Genomic DNA, 20,986 nt, shown 5'->3' with positions numbered 1-20,986 from the left:
AAACTTAGTTTGTCAGCAAATCATAACAAGCTCTTGTGGTGCCACCATGTTAAAACATCCAAAATTACAAATTGTCATTTCAAACTAGAAGTGCTTTTTCCAGCCACAGAATTCTGTTCAGTTTTTCCACCAGAGGGCGCTAGGTTTTAAAACGCCCACATTTAGTGTTATTCCCGAAAATGAATGGCTAACGTATTGAGACTACCCATGATGTATTGCTTTGCATGGTTCCAAACTAGCTTGATGGTACCGCACAACTGCAGCTCTGTACACTTAAAATGTATTCCTTGCGCACGTGAATGCAGTGTGTTATTTTAGCATTGATAAATGCTTCAAAAGTCCCTTTTAAGGTTTTTAGCTACTTTAGAGTGTTTCGTTGACAGTTTGTTGACTGTTTCCTCAACACCGCGGCTGCACACAGACCTTCAGGCCTCCGACATAGCCGAGTGGTGGTTTTTATCAGTATACGTGACTCTGGTAACACACAACAGCTCGCAAGAGTGTGACCAAGGCCGCTCGGCACATTTTAAAGTGTCAGTATGCTTCAGTTTGTCTTTTAAAGTGAGAAAAAAGGTTTGTGAGCTTGTTGTTTGCGGCGTACCGAGCCTCCAGCAAGGGCGGTGTTATCAGGTAACACTTAGCATAAAAAAAAACCCAAAACAAAACAAGCAAACTGATAGTTGTCCCGTAATGCCACCTTGTACCAGCAGGTGGTGTGGTGAGTCATGAACAGAAAGATCAGTGACTCTCTGCTGCCACCTGCAGCACAAACCTGGTACTACACCAATCTAACGAATCTACGTTGAGCGTTACCCGCTAACGGTTTCCCTTGGTTTCCAGTGTTTGCTAAGCTTGGCGAAACAGCGTCGCACTGAGCGTTCAAAATTATGACAACAAACCAGATTAAAGAAGAAAATAAATACATCCCGATTATGATGACCAAGATGACGATGACGATGATGATGACGACCAGTGAAATGTAAGAGAAACCAGTTCGGCCCACCCGGAGGCTCTCAAGTGGTCTGAACTGGTTTTATTTCGGAGAAGAAACCCACAGCAGCAGCAGCAGCGGGGGGAGGAGGAAAGGGGGGAGGGGGGGGGGGGGTGAAGCCAAATGTAAAGTAAAAACTAAAAAGCCTTAAATGAATAAAAGTGGTGCAATTTTGTAACAGCAAACTGAGACGTGTGGTTATTCTGAGCAGGTGGTGCAATAAGAAACAGGAAGAAGAGATTCTGGGCCCCCGAGAGGAAGGAGGAAGAGTTTCAGGGGCCCCCTAAAAAGCAAGAGTAAGAATGTCGATGCCCCCAAAAACTGCAAGAGGAAGTGTCAATGCCCCCAAGAGGAAGGAGGAAGAGTCTCAGGCCCCCCCAAACAGCAGAATGAAGAGTTTCAGGGCCCCCCAAACGGGGATGCAAATACGATTCGGAAAATAAACTCTTTAAAGAAGCGTGAGTAAAAAATAGAAAGTAAAATAATTAAAAAAAAAACATTGTTCAAAAACAAACTTCAAGTCACTTTTGTAGAATTTGTCAATAATAAAAATGTGTTTTTGAAAGTGCAACTTAATGGGTAAGAAAAGGAATCTAGCTGTTCATGAATTCAATTTCACATTCAGGTATTAAGTTAGCTTTTAAAAAGAAATTAGAAGTCAACAAATTTAAAGAGTTAAAGTCTAGAAGTGGCATAAAAATTGTCAAAATGATAGAATTCAGATTTTGAAAAAAATTCTGTCAATGCTGCCTAAAATATTTTTCTGTGGCGTTTTTGCGCATTAAGTTTAGAACGCACCTTTTTAACCCTTTAAATTCCACAAAACATCCTCAATCTGGAGAATTCTGTATTTTCAGTGCTGAAACTGAAAATAAAAGCTCACATATTACAAATATTAAATTTTTTGTGGCCATAAAAAAATCACTTTGTTTATTCCAAAATATAATAAAATGCGCAATTATTTAGAAAAAAATTTCTATTTTCATTAACTTAATTTTAAAATCTGCATTAGAATTTAATTCAAATGCCCAAAAATAAAATGCTTTTTTTTTTTTTTTTTTGTCGTTGAAAATACTATTTTGCATTTGGACAAAAAAAGTTCAGCTCAAATAGAATAAAAAAAGAAAATTAAGTAATACACCTTGGTGTATATTACAATGTAAATGATTTGTGTAATTAGATTTAAAAATATTCCAAAATTAATAATTTTATTGGAGATAAAAAAAGTGACAAATAAAAGAATATAAGTAATTTTTATATCATTTGAAAATATAGATTATGCAAGAACAAAAGAATCATTAAAACATCCATAAATGTAAATACGTGCATCCGATCCAGGGGCTTGATTTGATTGAGCCACGTAATAGAACGTCATCACGTCACAGCGTCGCAGCGTAAACTCATCCGCCGGCGCCAGCGCGTTACGCCGCTGCTGCCATGGCAACCGCGTCAGCTTGTAAAGCCGCTCGTCGGCGTCTTGGCGTCGGTTCACCTGTTTCACCGACGATAACTCGACGAGTTTAGCGACGTTCTGACGCAGCGTCGCGCGGACGGTGGAGGAGAGAGTCCTCGTGCAGTCTGGACCTCGGCGAGCGCGACATGACGGTCCGCTTCAAGGTAAACAACAACAACAACAACATGTTAGCGTCAGCACCCTGTTTACAGAGGGAACAGGGACAATATGATGGAGCAGACATGGAGAGATTTATTAAACCCGCCTTCAACCTGCACGAGACTACCGAGTAATGCGGATTTAATCTGTCTAATCATCTGTAATCTGTAACGAGATAGTTACTCAAGGTCAGACCTAACTATAGTTCCATGAGTGTAGTCACCACAGGAAGTTACCTGTTACTGTGAACATGGTGAATTGTACACGTTAAATATGTTGTTATATATTACTGTAGGTTGTTAGTTAACTGGATAACTAAAGGAAGGAGGATAATATGAATAGTGGATCAAATCAATCTTTGTATGGCACTTTAAATACAAAAAAAGACAATTGCAATGCAAAATAAATACACCATTAAATAATAACTTAAATCTGTCATTAATACATTTTTAAAAATGGAGTTGAATACATAAACGTGTCACCAATTCATTAAGATTCCATTTCATTTTTTTTTTGTAAAAAAGCAAACTAAACAAAACAAAAAAAAAAACACCACATAAATATTTAAGATGAGATACATTTTTATTGCCATTGTAAAATCCTACGCCTGCATGATAGTGTCACAAAATTCGTCCTACGCCTACAACGGTAATTTAAATAAAAAAAGAAAAGAAAAAAGGACATTGAATGATGGCAATACACCTTAATACAGTGAACTCACCAAATATGTCACTCTTCCTGAAATGCCCAAAATAAACATTTGTACAATAAAAAATACTATCTGGAGGGAATGAGAATAAATATTTTGTGCATCAAATAAATCATTTATCCATTAAAGTTAAATAAGATAAATAATCGTCAGATTAAAGTGACTCTGTATGCGTTGAATAGAGCTCTTGCCTTATTATCTATTATTTCACTGTTAAATGAATCATGTCAGGGTCCGTGTTTGCACAATTTAATTTATCTATCAAACTCGCCAACTAACTGCTAACTACATCGTTTTCAGTGTTTCTGCCATTTCCGTGTAAACGATTTCAAAACGTTGTTGTGTAAACACGAAACAAAAACCCCAAAATGATGCGTTTTCACTTTGAACGTTGCCGTTTAAACGGGTTCTAAAACATAGTTTAATACATGTCCTAGAAATGACTTCTAAACTTGTTTATGTGGAACGAAAACTTAAATCTAAAGCTAAACTGTCTTTCTGCGGTAACAAAACCAGATGCGAATGCTAAATGACGACAACACACGCTGCTGTAAAGTGACAGTGTTCGTTCACGAGGTCACGCCATCATGACATCACAACGTGACTATTTGACTTTTGAGTTTATGGTTGCTGAGTCATGCTACTGGCGCTTTGCTGAGTCATGCCATCGCTGCTTTGCTGAGTCATGCCATCGCTGCTTTGCTGAGTCATGCCATCGCTGCTTCCTGTTTGTTTCAGAGTGAATATCAGAAGAGTTTTGGGGCGTCCCGCTCCAGAAAGACGTCTGCTCAGTGCTGCCCCCCGCTGGCTGGCCTGCGCTCCGACCACATGGGTAAGAACCTCCAGTCTGAAGAGTTCACACAGTCTTGAGATGTCTGTTTTTTGTTCGGGTCTCGTTAAGAACGTCCTATGATAGCTTTGGTTCTGAACGCTGAACCAGCACCTGCTTGGAGGACTCTGTGACCTCTGACCTGTGTGTCGGTTCTTCAGGGTTCAGCAGAGAACCTCATCTGCAGCGTCGCAGGATGCTCGATCCCATCGGTCCTGCTCGCTCCTGCAGCCCGCTGCTCCGGATACCAGCGGCTCCCAGAACAGCGTCCCCTACTGGTAGGAGGCCAACTGTAGCCCTGCGTGTTCCAGACCTGTAGAACCGTATTTTGCCTGTTTCTGATTTTAGAGTGTTTTAAGCCCCGGCTGGATTCTGAACTGGATCCAGACTTTTGGACGTTTTGCTGCCTCAAACGTCAGCTCTTTGTTCCACAGTCAACAGGAAGCAGCCGAACCCTGAACCACCAACACCTCCTGGATCTCCTGCAGTGCCTGAACCTCCTGCAGGACCTCGAGCTCCTGCAGACCCAGAACCTGCACGGAAACCAGAAACGGGTCCGGAAGATCCTGAACCGGCAGCTGGAGGGAAATTAGGTGCAGCTTTTACTCCTGCCTCAAAGAGTTTGAACTCCCTGATGAACAATCAGACAGGGACTCAGTTCAGTTTGATTCCTGACTCCTTTCCTATGTCTCCTCAGCAAAGCCCCGCCCCTCTCTGCCCCACAGCCAATCACAGCCCAGCAGAGTGGTGACATCAGCAGCTGGGCAGCGAGAGGCACGGAATGAGGTGAGCAGACATAAAACTTGGAAGTTTTTCTGAATCTGCGTGAAGAAAACCGGCTGATTGGTGTGTTTGTCTGCAGATGGACTCGGAGCTCAGGGCCAGAGGTCAGAGGTCAGGAGGACAGAGGTCAGGAGGTCAGAGGTCGGAGTACCATAGGCAGTTCAGCTGGAAAACACCTGCAGCTGCTGCTTCTCCCATACTGACAGCGGAGCAGGTCAGATACCATAAACTACTTCAAAATATGACAAAATACTAATACATAATACTCTTAAATACTGTGAAATACTACAGCAAATTGATAAATACTGAAAAAATACTACATAATACTACCCTGTACCGACAGCTGAGCTCATCAGAGATCATAAACTTCTGCAAATATTGCAAAATACTACAAATTACTGTTGAGTACTGCAAAATACTACATAACACTACCCTGTTCTGACAGCTGAGCTAATTAAATATCATAAACTACTGCAAAATAGTGAAAAATACTGAAAACTACTGCAAAAAAGTACTACAAAATACTACAAACTACTGTTTAATACAGTAAAATATTAAGGAAACACTGAAAGTCATTGCAAAATAGTTCAAACTATTAATAAATACTGCAAAAAAGAACCGAATACTGGTGAGTACTGCAGAAATAATGCACAATTATGACCATGCATTGACAGCCAAGCAGGTCAGCGACAATAAATCACTGTAAAAATATTACACAATACACCCAACTGCTGTTAAATACTGCAAAATGTGAACGCACACAATAGAGATACTGCAGAATACTGAAAGCAGAGCAAGTTAGTTATTGTTAAATACTGCAAACGACAGAAAAATACTGCAGAACGTGTTTGCGTCGCTGTGAGGTTGTAGAGTGTGTGAGTGCCCAGCAGGGGGCAGGCTTGGCTCGACAATCAGGCGAATGTGAAGTCATTAAAAGACTTTATGAAAGCAGGAGACTTTTATTTTCACTGAAAGATTTAGAGGTCAGAGTGTGACCCACTGAACGGCGTCGGGAAGAAACAGACCCATTTTTCTCAGCTGATTAAAGATGAAGCCGAGCAGCGCAGTGACGTGATCTCTGCAGATATTTCTGTCAGACCTGTTTTAGATGGTTAAAGTTTCTTTAATTGGATCATTTCAAGTTGGGCCATGTTGTTTCTTTGCGCTCAGAGTTTCACGTCTGACCAGAAGAGACGCTTTCACCAAGTAAATGATTAAAATTAAAAAAAATTGCTGCTCATTATGTTGCACTGAGGATGTTTGATTTCAGCCGTTTTAATCATTTTAGTCATTTAATGCATCTTAGTCTACTTTCGCCTCTTTAGCTATTTATAGCCGCTGTGTATTTCCAAATGGTTAGAAAAGTATTTTTTTACCCTTTTTCTTTATCCGGGACCGAGCCCGAAAGGGCCCCTATTGTATTTGTAGTATTTATTACACTTATGCGTCCATGAACCCAAAGTGGACCCCCTCAGCACGCTCAAAAACTCACCAAATGTGGCACGCTCGTCAAGACTGGCAGAACCTTTAAGAAAATGTAAAAACAAACCCCCAGAGTTCCAAAATGTGCTCTCTGGCGCCACCTAGAAACAGTAAAACGACCAAGGTGGATGGTAAAAATGTATTAGAGAGATCAAACTAAAACTCTCTTGTTCGTCTCATCAAGAAGTGAACCCCCCCCTCCCCCCGCAAACAATTCTGCTATCGATAATGATCCAGATCGTTAAGCTGAATCCAAAATGGAATCGGAATCGTAAAAATCTCATCAACTCCCCTCCCCAGCTGTCACTGGGAATGTTGTTGTGTAAACAGATCGCTCCCTGCCTCCCCCTGCAGGTGCTCTACTCCAGCAGCCGGTCCGTCCCGCCCTTTAAGAAAAACCCGCTTCGCCAGGAAACCGAGTACCAGCGGAGTTTCCAGGGTTTGGCCCCGCCCCCTGGGCCCCGGCTCCGGAAACACCCGGCGCACAGGAGAACCCCGTTGTTCCACCTACAGATCCAGGTACACGCACCCAGGAGTCGGGAGCTCTGAGACGCTCCGCGGATGCGGGCACAGAAACGTACACAATAAAGAATAAAGTTCATCTTCTCTTAAGTTCAGAACAAAAACAAACATCGCGATACCAAATGTAGATCAATAACGTCACGAAGGTCAATCAGATGTGTGTAAATGTACAACCTGATGTCTTGGATGCTCGGGCAATGACAAATGCAACTTTTTGAACCTGCTCTGACTCCGTCGCCATGGAAACGGGGGGAAAATGTAACTTTTCTGAAACACTGCTGCCGCTCATGCACATCCCAGCCGGAGTCGATGGTTGTTCTGCACGTGCTCAGTAGATGGACAGTATGAGGCCTAAATGACATATTTTGATGATGATGTCATAAAAGTTGTAAATTTTAGGTTACGTCTAGTTTTAGCCGAAAATGCCACACGACAATCCATATACTTTTATAAATATAAAGAATTGTATTCCTTCAAATTGAAGGACTAAAACTTTTGACTTGTATTTTTTATTTTTTTTTATGGAAAAATTAGATTTTTGATCTACAGCAACATTGGTTCATTTGTATTATTAAAATACAGAGTAAGTCAAATCAGAACTACTTAGAAAATGTTTGTTTTCCACCTGCAGAGCAACAGTAAGAGGAGGGCGGAGTCTCAGAAAAAGCTCCGCCCCAAACCCGACGGCCATCAGAGGGAAGGCGGGAGGTCGCCCCCGAAGGCCACGCCCCCTCCCCCAACTCCCCCTCCACAGGTGCACAGACGACACAGGTGTGCCTTTGAGTGTGTACAAGTATAGGTCTTCATGTTTTATAAACTTCCTTCGTGACGGTGTGTGTGTGTGTGTGTTTTTGTGTGTGTGTGTGTGTGTCTGGCAGGATGGCCACAGAGTATCAGTCCAGCTTTCGTTCTCACCTCTGCAGGAACCCTCAGGGAGGCGGAGCCACAGAGGCCGACGCCCACCAGGTCAGAACGTCACGCCATTGTTTGTAATAGTTGCAGGACATTCCGTTGTCTGTGGACAGTTCACTGTCTGTAATAACTGTTAGAAAGTCCATTGTCTGTGGACAGTTCATTGAAACAAGTTTGGGACAGTCCATTGTCTGTTTGCCGGTTCAGTTCATTGTGTGTAATAACTAGTGGGTTGTCCATTGTGTGTGAACAATTCAGTGTCCTATAACTGTTGGAAAGTCCATTGTCTGTGGTCACTTTAGTGTTTATAATAAGTATGGGACAATCCATTATCTGTGGAAACTTCTGTGTGGTAAGTTTTGGACAGTCCATTGTCTGTGGACAGTCTACTGTCTTAATAGCTGCAGGATGGTCCATTGTCTGAGGACAGTTCAGTGTGTGTGTGTGTGTGTGTGTGTGTGTGTGTGTTGCTGACAGAAAACCAGAGCGTAGTGTTATCAGTGAAACCACACGGCTTCATTTCAGGGAAACGGTTTGTTTGCCCCCCTCCGCACTGTGTCGTCATGGAAACAGCCGTTGAGCCGCCAACACGTTTGAAACGGTCAGGCCTGCGGATCTCATAAACAATAATTTAACAAAACAAAATGACGTGAACGTGTGCGAGCAAAGCACTTAAGAAGTGTAAACGTTTGTGCGTCTGGTCCTGGTCCGGTGGGTCCTGCACAGAGTTCTGGGTGTTACAGATGTCAGTGAATGCATCATGTAGGTCACCGTCAGGATGCACCAGTTTCTGATGCTTCAGGTCTGACGTGTCGGTGAAGACGTGTGGACGGAAAGGCAAACAAACAAATCACTCTCAATTACTCATTAAGTTCTGGTTCAGTTCAACCGTCCTCTACCTCTACACCACACACACACACACACACACACACACACACACACACACACACACACACACACACACACACACACACACACACACACACACACACACACACACACACACACACACACACACAGGTCATTTACAACCTGGTAACACGAAAATGACTGACGATCATTTCAGAAAAGTTCTGTAACATTTTGAAAACGATCGCCGTACGACAACACAGGAGCACAATCTAAACCTCCCGTTTTGGGTTGCGCCCCCTTGTGGGCAATTCAGGTTTGAACAAAGAGCCCAAACAAAGAAAAAAAAAAAACTTTTCAAACTCCAGGTTTGGGATTTCCAGTTGATTACTCCTTTGACTCTAAAATCTTTTGTTTTGAACTAGTTTGGAATCGGCCCCAGTCCACATGATCCAAAACGATCTTTTTTTTTCCTGGCGTTCTAAAAAAAAAAATTCCGTCCACATGCCACTATGAACACGGCTCAACAGGGCATGTAGTACATACGCCAGGCCTTTAGGGGCGCTGTGACTCACCAGATACACCAGAAGACGACACGGAGCTCATAGAAATTTAGAAGTAGACGCCTGCTCCTAGAGTTCTATAGAACTCTTGAGCATTTGTGGGATGTCTATTTCACCTCACGGCTTCTAGACCAGGGTTCTGAAACCTTCATGAGCCAAGGAACCGTTTTTGTGACTTTCCGCCAAAATAAAATCTAACTGGAGTCGCAATATGACTTTAACTTTAAAATGAGGCGTAAAAAGTTTCACGTGTAGTTTTTGATAAATATCCACACAAAAATGTGAATTTTTTTTTTTTCATTTTCATTTATTTAATTTGCACAATTTCACACATGCAACTAAAGATTTTGACTCGTGCACGAATGATGGGAAATTGTGAAAAAAATGGACACGCAAAAAATAGCTCGGAGGCCGTCGTCAGCCTCAGGCTTGGCGGCGATGTTGTGTTGAGGTTGAGGAGGCAGGATGAGGTTGAGCTCTGAAATCAGGGCCGGGGGTTTGGACGGCGGTTCAGGGCGGGGTCACTGGGCACCTTTACCAGAATTAACTGCTCGAATAAAAACCACAAGTAGAGCAGAGTCGTGTCGTCAGAGGAGGGAAAGTTGATGATTCAATGGGGTTTGGTTTTCTAAACTTTTCTCCTTTTACTGACATCAACTCATCTCTATTTTTTTTTTTTTTTTTTTTACGAGTTTCACCTGTTTGACATGTAAACGTTTCCGGTATTAGAAACTATTTCCAGCTGATATTCTAAATTCCCGGATTCCAGAAGCTACATTACCGTCAAGGGTACTGGAAAACCATTTCGCCTCTGGTAATGGGATGTTGCGTTTCATGTGGCTCTGCTGTATCAGCAGTACTCATGTATTGTTTTCAACACAGAGCTATTTTTTTTTATCTCTGATCATGTGAGTGGCTCTGTCAGCTCCAGTACCGAACTCCACATTTCTGCCTATGGTACTGGAGACCACTTAGTTTCGGTCACTGCATGCTTACTGTGGACTATGCCTTTGTCTATGACACTGTGTGATATGCTTGTGGTGTATATAGATGCCTATGGTATGGTGTGATATATTGATTTATGAACTAAATGCTTTAAATACTGACTGATATGTGTGCCTTTGGTACTGGATGTTGCTGCATTGAGCAGTTGGTTCTGTTTTGCTGCCTTTGCTGGGTTTTGCGTGACTGCCTCAGGTACTGGCCGCCATGTTATTGTGTTGTATTTTTCACCACCTCACCCGGATCCATCCTTGATTTGTAGGAACTGGCTCTCTGTGGTCCCCGTTCAGACCAGACTGTACACAGTGTGACCTTTGGTAATGAGAAACGGACCCCGTGACCTTTGGTAATGGGAAGCTGACTTGTTTTCTCGTCCAGATCAGAGAGCTGAGGCAGCAGGCCCAGTCGTACCGGCAGCGGGCCTGGGGCACCAACTTCTCCAGAGACCACCTGAGCCAGCTGCTGTCCGAACACAACGGGCTGTGGGAGCCCGCCGACTCCCCCACCGACCCCCCCACCCCCGTCCTCCCGCTCCAGCCCTCCCCACGGCCGCAGAGCCGCAGCCCCTCCTGCGTGGAGGCCCTGGACCTGGCCAGGTGAGGAGGTTCAAACAAACGTACTGTGGGTTCATTCTTTGAAGTCCAGGACCTGATTCCTCTCGTTCTGCTGCAGTAACTCCAGTCGCAGGTCGTCTGTGGGGTCAGGAGGACATAAGAAGACGACTCCAGGTCCTCCTGCAGAGAGACGCACCGCCTGGGGAGAAAGAGGAGGAGAAGAGGAGGAGAAGGAGGAGGAGGAGGAGGAAGAGTAGGTCTTTGATTTCACATTCTGGAAGCTTGAATAAGTGAAACATGGCAAGGCAAATTTATTGATGGAGCATCATTCAGACAATTCACAGTGAATTATAAAGGAATGAAATAAATATATTAAAGCTTTACAAAGAAATAAAAAACAATAATAAAGTTTACAAAAAGTGAAAGAAATACATTAAAGCTTTATAAAGAAATAAAATGAATATATTAAAGCTTGTAAGTCCATGAACAGAAAATTAAATCCATTATTCTTCTGTCTTTGTCTCAACTTTAGGAGGAAAATTAGAATGTTTTAATCCAGAGAAGACAAAAACAATGAGATGTGATTTTAAATTGAATAAATGAAAAATGTTGGCATTTCTGGGGGAAACACACAAAGAGTTTCTAGAGTGTGAAAGGGTGTCATCGCGCTGCGCCGAGATCAAAGTAACCGCAGTGGTTCTAAGGAAAGTGTGTGTGTGTGTGTGTGTGTGTGTGTGTGTGTGTGTGTGTGTGTGTGTGTGTGTGTGTGTGTGTGTGTGTGTGTGTGTGTGTGTGTGTGTGTGTGTGTGTGTGTGTGTGTGTGTGTGTGTGTGTGTGTGTGTGTAGGGAGGAGGGTCGTCTCCCGACTCCCCGACTAAAAATGAAGCCGGTTCAGAGGACTCATCATGACCTCACCACACCTGCCACAGGTACACACACGCACGCACGCACACACACACACACACACATTTGTTTTCCGATTTTTAGCTAGAATCAATTTGTGGAACAAATACAAACAAATAAGTCAAATAAGATAAAATAAGACAAATAAGATTTTAAACATTTACAGGTTTTCTGGACATTAGAGGAGTAGAAAAGAGTCTGATGTCACTGCAGATTATTCACACATACAAAATGTGATATAAAACATGATCCCAGCTCGCCCGCCAATTCTAACTATGTCTGTGTTACCGTCTTGCTCTTCACACCTGTAGAAAACCTGTGAACACTTGCATCTTGTTTCCTTCTGAGGATTACAGTTGAAATCAGCTCACTTTAACATGCTGTCCTATATTTCATTTCATTTTCATGTGATGAAGATTTCAAACTAAAAAGTCCATTCTGCTGATCTGGAGTCCCTCAGGGATTCGTGCTGGGTCCCCTTTCAGTCCCTTCATTTCATTTGTCTGTCTGTGTTCCTTGGTGGATATTATTTACAGATTTAGTTCAGATTCTTACTGGAACACTTTTAACTTCCTCCTGATGTGCATTTATGAATTTTAACACGAAATTAACTGACACATTTTAATTTTCTCAGTTTTAATAAGTAACTGCAGAAAACATCCACTACCACTGCACTGCAAAAATGGAAAAGTGCATTAAGGTGTGAGAGGACATGAGGGCTTGTATTCTGTGCAATGTGGCCGTTTAACATAAAGACGGATGTCTGAACTCTGCTTGTCCTCCAGGAGGCGCTATACTGGTGGGAAAACTAAAGAGTGCTGATGATTTATCGCCATGCAGACAGGTACATTTAGTTATTTATTTTTCATCTAATCAGTTTTTTAAATTATCTTTCAATGCCATTTTTAAAAAAAAAATTTTTTTCAAAAAGATTTATAAATATATCTGATTTGATTATTTAGATTTATCTTGGATACTTAAAGTTTCCTTGTAACCTACAGAAGTTTCATTAATGGTGTTAATCCTTATTTTGGTATTTCTTTGCTGTATAATTATAATTATTCATATCTAATGTTCTCTTCTTGTTCCCAGAGATGCGAGTCCTCCGTTTCCACAGCAACAGCGGGGGCGGCGGTGCCTCCCCGGATCCCGGTCAAACAGAAGGAGGCGTGGTCAGAGAAAGTCTCTGCCTCCCCCCCGGTTCCCTCCCCCGAACACAAACCTCCTTCTAAACCAATCAGGGCCAAGCCGATGCCTCCTCCCGTGGAAGCCCCGCCCCCTCAGCATGGCCTCCACGGCATGCTGCGACACGCCGACTTCCAACACAACGGTGAATGTTGTTAGCATTAGCATTATGCTAAGTTGTCTCAAATGAACACTCGCTTTGTTGTGATTTCACTAAGCTCCTGCTGACTTGCGCAGGAGACTTATTAATCCTGATGTAGCTCAGTGCACCTGAGCGCAACATGAAACACGTCCCCCTGGAAGTAGCATTACAATGGGTTCCTGCTAGCTGGTATTGGCATTAGCGTGTATTTGTGTCTCCTCAGGCGTTTTGGGTTTGAGGTCGCGAGAGGCGCCGTGTTCAGGAGGTTGCTGCTCGGATGAAGGTGAACCGCCTCAGTATACATCACTGTTAGCGTTAGTATGCGTCGAAATGCGTAATATTTTGGTTAGCATTAGCATTTTTCAGGAGCGAGCGTCTGCTTTGGAAAGTTTTTTGTGTTATTGTCTTTGGAACACATCCATAGTGGTTGTAATGACCTAATAATCTTTAATCTAATTTTCAATCATATTGTAACAAGTCTTATTAGCATTAGCATGCTAAGCACACACGTGAGATATATTTTCTGAGTCGATGTTTCATGTCTCCGTTGCCTAGACGGCCGTCTCTCGGCGATGTCGTGGCGCTCGGCAGCATCGTGCTCTGCGGCGTCGGTCGTCCTGGATCGCGCCCTGAAGAGACGGGAGGACTTCTGGGGGAAGACGTGACCTCTGACCTCACCGCCGCCGAACACGGAACGTGGCGTGGGGAGCGTGAATGACGCACTTTTAACTGGAGACAGTCGAACAGAAACGTTGTTGTGATTCTTTTCTAGATTTTAAGGTAGTTTGATCATGTTGACTTTGCAAATCTGTGTCGTAGTTCGAACAAACACTAGAGGGCGCCTCTCAGGGATCTTATGGTTTGAATGTAAGGATGAAGAATTGTTTCTAAAAAAATTATGTAAAGATTTTCAGGTCAGAAGCTATTTTTTTGAACTTTCTATGAAGTTTGAGTATGAAATGTTTTGTACTGTTGACATTAATTTATTAAATGCAGTCAGACGTTACTGGTGAGGTATAATATTTCCGTGTTTGATTACAGGTCACAGAGTTTCACTGAACTTCAAATCAGTGAACTCGATTTTCATATTTGATCAGATTCAATTAAAAAAAAAAAAAATCACATTATTAGACATTAAAAATCGACCGTTTTTCATTGAGAATTCTGGGAGTTTTATTTTCTGGAAATGAACAGTAAAAGCCTCTTAAAGTGTTTGTTTTTGAGTGACGACGTCTGACTGTGGGAGTTTTAATGAATGAATGAAAGGATGAATGGAGGCCGGTGGCCGTGTGTGATTTCCCCTCATAACAAAGCGGCGAGCAAACAAAGAACCGTGGAGCCGTGTGTGTGTGTGTGTGTGTCAATGTGTGCATAGATGTGTGTTTGAATGTGCACATGTGTATGTGTGTGTCTGTGTATTTGTGTGTGTGAACATATGTGAGTGTATGTGTTGTATGCGTGTGTGTATTTGTGTGTGTGTGTGTGTGTGTGTGTGTATCTCAGGTCATATTTCCGTCCTGCAGGTTTCAAGTTCATGTAAACACATAAAACGTTTTAAAATCAGGTGTAAAAAAAAATGCTAAAGATCAAAAACAAAACTTAAAAATTAAACGAAACCCGATTTGGACATCAAGCATTAAAAAGATTGAACATCACACCTAAAACAACCCCTCAGCCGGTTTCCATTCATTTACTAAGATGAACTTTAATCAAATGTCAACGGAGTCTGAAGACAAAGATTATGCTGGTGAAGACGCCGACGCTATCTTGAACAATTATTATTTGAGAGGCGACTGTCATTCCATTTTAGTCGAGCCACTTTTTCTGTTCGTGCTTCTCACACCTGGAATTCCAGACCCAGCACAATACGTGAACCCCCGACTCCGACCTCTTTTACAAAACATCTTAAAGCTTGGCTCCTGGAAGAAACAACACTGTTGTCACAACTGCGCCTAAACCTGCATATTTGCCTAATTTTAGGCAATTGTTGGGGTACCATCCGCAATTTTTACTGAGCACATACATACACGTCATTACTACTACTCCCCCTTCCCCATAAATATTTTCGCCATGTACTTTTTAGGTATTAGGGCAAGACACGCTTTATATTTCTTAAAAAATGGTCATATAATTGCCGTTGCTGGTATTTAATTAATGTAATTTGTATTCAGTATTGTGCACTTAAAATGGCACTTTATATTCACGCTTTACCACTCCGCACTGTGCACTTTAGCTCTTGGGTATCTAATTTTAGCATTTAACACCAGTGAAATACGTTTGTCTTATGTTGTTGTTGGTGTTGTTGTTGTTGTTGTTGACACCAACCTGCCAAAGCCATTACCTATAATCTTGCATATTTACATGTATATGTTCATCAATATGTGTTGTCCCTGTTTTAAATAAATAAACTCAAACAAGTTTGAAACTTCGCCGTCTAGATTCTAGAGCAACATCATCTGAAAACACAATTAAAGACATTTTAAAACAAATCGTGGCAAATCAAGTTTGAGCAGTTTGCTAATTGTTAATGGTTTTTTTTTGTAATGCTGAAGACTTCGGATTTATTATTATTTTTTTAAGAATGATGTTGCTTCCAGCAACTCTGCTGCGTCACCTCTGTGGTTCGTTTCCTGCTGGGGGTGGGTGCCCCACTTTAAAAAAAAAAAAAAAAAAAAACCTTCAACATGTCGCAACTCGTCTTTTTCTGGTGACGTCGCCACAAATCCGATGACTCTACGGAACCGGCGTATCTGATACGCCGGTTCCGTAGAGTCTTTGGGCCGGACACGTTAAGTTGAAACTTTTTCCGGATCTTTCAAAGGAAAAAAAATTAAGAATTGGACTGTAATATGCACATTTTAAAAAGTTTATAAAAAAAGGTTTCATTGTGTGTTGGTGAAACGTCAAGGCGTTCACACACGTCGGACGTGACCAGACAAAAAAGGTCTGAACGAAGAGAAAACAAAATGTCATTGATCGGAAGGAAGTTGTTTTCTTTTACGTGACGTAGATTTAAATCTAAAAAGTCCATTCTGCTGATCCGGAGTGTTGTGGAGTCCCTCAGGGATTCATGCTGGGTCCTCTTTCATTCTCTTCATTTCATTGGTCTGTCTGCGTCTGACAGCTGCAGCTTGTCAGGAATTAGTCCCCTCCCGCCCATAAGAAGGAGAGGCGGAGACTCACAGGCCAGAGAGTGTAGCAGTTGACTCTGGTACCGCTGGGTTTGTCGGTACAGGATCCTGGTTTGCCAATTTCATTGATCAGAATAGCCATGAAATCCCATCTTCATGGAAATGGGAGAAACGGACACTTTACTGAAACGCTGCGCATGCGCACGGCAGCCATGTTAAATCGTTCTTCTTCTGCACATGCTCAGTAGATGGACAACAACCAAAAAAGTTTTCCTCCAGTGCGTCATGACTCCCACTTAATATTCTCCTGGGACTTGGTTGTTTTATGCTTAATAACTTTATTTATTTGATCGAGAACTTTTAAGAACAGTTGTTCAGAAAATGCTTTCACAGTAAAAAAACACAAACAGAAATAAAAAAAATTACAGAGGACGACAGACCAAAGAATGGAGGCGGCTAAAAAGAGAGAAAATATATAAAATAAACGGGCCATAATTTTTAGTACAAATAAATCAATAAATGTGAAAATTTTCTGACACAAAAACGCAAAAAAACATATAAATGGGGCTTTGGTGTCGTCCTCCACGGTAGAAAAAGACAAACCAGAACATAAGTAACTCTCAAACTACATCAAGTTGGTGTATAAGAAGGTTTCAAACTGTATAAATTGGAGATAAAAAGAAAACCTATAAAAATAATACGAAAGAGCTAAAAATAGTTGAAAAACAAACAGGTGTCCATTGTGTTCAGTTCTGTTCATTCATGTGTACAGTACTGATCAAAGTAAAACTGATTAAAAAGCTCTATAGAAAACTGTAAACACTTTAATTGATACTTATCAAACATATTTGTGTTTTTTTATTATTGTAGCAAAGAGCCTTTTGTTTGATCTCGAAACTCACTGATGATGTAATAAACTTTTGTGAAACCTGACGACACGACAAAAAAACCTGCTTTTTAGTTTTCTTCCTCCTTTCTCGCCGACTTCCAGGTTGTGAATCACACGGGAGCAATTACACACGCGCACAGACACACACACACACACACACACACACACACACACACACACACACACTTTCATTCATTTCCTGCTTATGTACTCTAATCTTCCACTGTCACTAGGAGTCACTTCACTCCACCATGAACCACAACCTGACCCTTATACGTGTCTTCAAAGACTTAGAGTACACACACACACACACACACACACACACACACACACACACACACACCCTGCTGTACTACCTGAACACAAATTTGTGTATTTTTTGGTGTCGTCACTCATTGAGTACATTTCCTCTTTGTGACAGTAAACACAGAATATCTGAGTGCAGTATTCACCTGTGTGTGTGTGTGTGTGTGTGTGTGTGTGTGTGTGTGTGTGTGTGTGTGTGTGTGTGTGTGTGTGTGAGAGAGAGCTGGGGTTTTTTGGATGTCCTACATTAGCGGCGTGGGGGCGGAGGGTTGGGTATAAAGAGCCGGTCGCGGCGTCTGTTGCTCCATCAACTCGACCCGACAGGTGAGGAGCTTCCCATCGGCGCATTCAAACTAAACTTTCTTCTTCTTTGTTGCGCCGATTATAACTAAACTTGTACTTTATTGGTCTCATTCAGGTACAACCGCGTCCTCTCCCTCCTCCTGACCGATAAACTCGCCAGTCCGAACCATGACGCTGAACCTCACAGCCACCTCCTCTGCTGCTGCCGCCGCCGTGCTGGCCCTCCTGCTCCTGATTGGCTGCGGCCAGCCGGCGGCGTCCCACCCGGTGGACCGGCCGCTGAGCCCGCCGCTGCACAGCGAGAGCACGTACAACATAGTGCGCAATGTGTCCTCCGACGTGAGTGTTTTCAATTTCATTTTATTCATCATGAAGAGAAACTTTGTCGGCGTTACATCATATTTATCCTAAATAAATATTACCTTTAAATTGTTTTTTTTTAATAAATTAAAAACTAAATACTAAGCTGGATGTCTCCATTCTTAATGTTGGAAGGAAATATTTTTAAATATTAAATTGTATTTATAATAAGAAAATAGTTGAGAGTTTTTAACTTCTTTCTGAAGATTTTTTTTATGAGAAATTTTTTTTTTAATTAAAAAGTTGGTCAGATTCTTTTAATAGCAGTTTTTGTATTTTAAAAATAGTTGACTATATATTAAAAATAAATGTTATTTTCAGGCTCAGCGTGGGGATGACCCGAGCATACGACTACTGCTCCGAGTCGAGGAAAAACAGGTGTGCACTTCTTCTTCTTCTTCTTCTTCTTCTTCATCTTCTTCTTCTTAAACGGGACATTGACGTGACTTTTGACGCCCTCCCTCAGGACCACATGAAGATCTGCTGCCTCCACGCCAACATCCTGGACTTCTACCTCAACAACATCCTGCATCACCGTGACAACGAGCACCCCAACATGCACCAGCTGAAGACGGACCTGCACCGCGTCAGCCAGGACCTGCAGGCGCACGGCTGCGTGAGTGTTTCCCGCAATTAGCCGAGCTTCGCTCAATCAACGGGAACCGAGGGGAACCGCTAGCCTGGTTTCGTTTCGAGCCGGAAGGGACGACACTCTATACGTGTTGGATTGGAGACTAATGAATGAACAAATTGTCCAAATCTGGTTGAGTCGGCAGTCCTCCAAACCTCGCCATGTTCTTCAGATGACTGTTTTAATGTGCTGAGCACAAACTTTTCATCGCTCATCCTTCTCTCCAAAAACGTCTTTTTTCTTGTTGTTAAACTGACGAAAATTCCAAAGTTCACGCTGTTTGCGTTGGACTGTAGTCTCCTGGGAGAGTGATGTAGCTGTCCATAGTTTCGATAGCACAGTTTGTTTTTATTGTAAATCTGAGCCAGTGGCAGCATGGAGATGTGAAAGAGAAGTGGGCCCAGGATGAAGCCCTGAGGAACTCCAATCCAACTGAAAGTCATTGGAGAAGACGTGTAGATATATATATTTATTTATTGTAGCCACAAGTGTAAGATTTGATGTGGGGAAAAAAAACCAAGACTAACTGAAGACATTTTACGACAGCAGTGGACGAAAAACTCCTGAAATCAGAATCGGTATACTATCTTTAGAAGATCAGACGATCTGAAACTGGAAGGAAATGCATTGTCATACATCCGTGTGTGTGTGTGTGTGTGTGTGTGTGTGTGTAATAACTGAACTTATCTGTGTCTCTCTGCAGAATGTTGCACGTTATCATGACCATCATAACGCCGTGGCGTTTCGCAGGAAGCTCAAAATGGTGAGACACCTAAAAAAAAAAAAGTGTATATATATACATATCAAATTTTTAAAAATAAAAAGTTCATTTTAACAACTTCTTTAACTTCTTTATATAAAAAGTTCCGAAATTAATGTTACAGAGTTTATCAGTTTTACATATTAATCTGTTTAAAGCAATAATAATAACAATGATAATGATAATAATGGATTTTATTTATCAGCGCCTTTCACGACACCCAAGGTACAATACACAAGATAAATATGCAGTTACAAATAAGTAAACAACATATTAGTAGCAGTAAAAAAAACAATTCTTGTTTATCAAGGTGGGATTTAAAAGTGTCCAGACTTTAGACAAATTTGACTTTAAATCTCAGATTCTTTTTTTAAATGGATGAACTGATGTCAACAATTAATATTTTAATTTGCTCTCTTTAAAGATATCATTGAAGTTATTGGTAGTTTTCATCACTTCTAAGAAAACAATAAATAATAAACCTAGAACTAGATTTTGACTGATCTTCTCTTGGTGTTTGTTGCAGATGGGCGAGCGCGGCATCACCAAGGCGGTGGGAGAGATCGAGATCCTCTTCACGTACCTGCAGGATTACTGCATCCAGTCCGCCACCACCGATGACGGCGTCACTGATTACAGTGACTACACCACCCCAGATCACGCCGACCACGGCACGGCTCAACTCTGAGCACAGCTCACCCCGTTCCTATTTAAAGGAAAAGTTTGTGGTGTGTTTTTTTTCCTTTTATTTATTGATTTATTTAATTCAAAAGAACTTATTTAACTTTTGTACTCGACATTTATTTATTTGGACATTGTGGATTTTATTTATTGATGGCCGAATGTTACCAGACCGCTCAGACAGTGTTGAATGTTTTCTGCAATAACGATCCGTACAAAATCTTTTAGTTTTATGAAAACAGTAGATAGATCATCGGATATGTTTCGATATCTTTAGATTTTTTTCAGTACCTCTTAATACCGTTGAACATTTTCTAACTAGTTAAATAATCCTATGACCAGCCGCCGGGGGGCGCTGCAGTTCTGTGAACGTAACGAAACCCCGTTAGTTTGTTATGCGTGACGTTTGGACCTGCGTGTTCGTTCCTGCGGAGTTTCGCCGCCTCTCGATGAGTCATCGCGCAGCGGGTGAAGCTCAAGCGAGGCTTCGACCCCGTGAAGTAGGACAGCGCGGCTTTCTGACGAGCCCCGAGGCCTCGTGGGCGTTTTCCCCCCCTGAGGTGGTGAGCCCGGGCGATGTCGGCGGGTACATTTCAAATTCTCATTTTCCCGCTCAGTCTGAACTGCTGCAAAGTTTTCCAAAAAAAAAAACAAAAAAAACAACCCATCCTGGTGTGCGATGTTTTTTGTTGTTTTTGTTGTTTTTTATTGTTGCTGAGTTTGGTTTCTTATTTGTCTCTGTTCAGATCAGTGTTTTCTTTGTCCCATTACCCCTGATTGATATCAGCTGTACCTCATTTCTGTCTGCGACTGGTCAGTTGTTTTATTTTTCATTTTGTGAGAAGACTTTGTTGATTTGAAGTTCATTAAAGATCTCCTTTTGTTTG

General features: G+C 41.9%; 2 protein-coding genes across 3 annotated transcripts; both read left to right on the top strand.

Annotated features, from left to right (window-relative positions):
• Positions 1-2,419: 2,419 nt before the first annotated feature.
• Positions 2,420-14,198, top strand: mdm1 (Mdm1 nuclear protein). 2 transcript variants are annotated; one of them, XM_080492495.1, is made up of 16 exons: positions 2,420-2,608; positions 4,051-4,144; positions 4,303-4,419; positions 4,576-4,734; positions 4,839-4,927; positions 5,004-5,138; positions 6,761-6,925; positions 7,560-7,699; positions 7,807-7,894; positions 10,633-10,850; positions 10,927-11,061; positions 11,655-11,737; positions 12,497-12,555; positions 12,804-13,041; positions 13,262-13,321; positions 13,594-14,198. In XM_080492495.1, the coding sequence occupies exons 1-16, from the start codon at positions 2,591-2,593 to the stop codon at positions 13,701-13,703; spliced, it is 1,908 nt and encodes a 635-aa protein (XP_080348621.1). In that variant the 5' UTR covers positions 2,420-2,590; the 3' UTR covers positions 13,704-14,198. The 2 variants fall into 2 exon arrangements, with proteins under 2 accessions (XP_080348621.1, XP_080348622.1); XM_080492496.1 differs by having other exon boundaries at positions 2,497-2,608; positions 7,852-7,894; positions 13,594-14,192.
• Positions 14,199-17,635: 3,437 nt separating this feature from the next.
• il22 (interleukin 22) lies at positions 17,636-20,986 on the top strand. The gene is made up of 6 exons (XM_080492425.1): positions 17,636-17,688; positions 17,783-18,006; positions 18,349-18,405; positions 18,494-18,643; positions 19,362-19,421; positions 19,945-20,986. Exons 2-6 carry the CDS (start codon positions 17,836-17,838, stop codon positions 20,104-20,106), a joined length of 600 nt encoding a protein of 199 aa, XP_080348551.1. The 5' UTR covers positions 17,636-17,688; positions 17,783-17,835; the 3' UTR covers positions 20,107-20,986.

Source organism: Lipophrys pholis (genome assembly GCF_963383615.2).
Source record: "Lipophrys pholis genome assembly, chromosome: 22".
NCBI classification, from domain to species: domain Eukaryota; kingdom Metazoa; phylum Chordata; class Actinopteri; order Blenniiformes; family Blenniidae; genus Lipophrys; species Lipophrys pholis.
Note: the sequence above shows the minus strand (reverse complement) of the source record. Positions and strands in the feature narration are given on the sequence as shown.

Bases quoted from the DNA above. Each gene is read 5' to 3' on its own strand.
- il22 (XM_080492425.1), top strand. From the start codon at position 17,836: ATGACGCTGAACCTCACAGCCACCTCCTCTGCTGCTGCCGCCGCCGTG. The intron at 18,007-18,348 runs GTGAGTGTTTTC...TGTTATTTTCAG, and splicing joins TGCGCAATGTGTCCTCCGAC to GCTCAGCGTGGGGATGACCC. The intron at 19,422-19,944 runs GTGAGACACCTA...TGTTTGTTGCAG, and splicing joins TTCGCAGGAAGCTCAAAATG to ATGGGCGAGCGCGGCATCAC.
- mdm1 (XM_080492495.1), top strand. The intron at 4,145-4,302 runs GTAAGAACCTCC...TCGGTTCTTCAG, and splicing joins CCTGCGCTCCGACCACATGG to GGTTCAGCAGAGAACCTCAT. The intron at 11,062-11,654 runs GTAGGTCTTTGA...GTGTGTGTGTAG, and splicing joins GAGGAGGAGGAGGAGGAAGA to GGAGGAGGGTCGTCTCCCGA.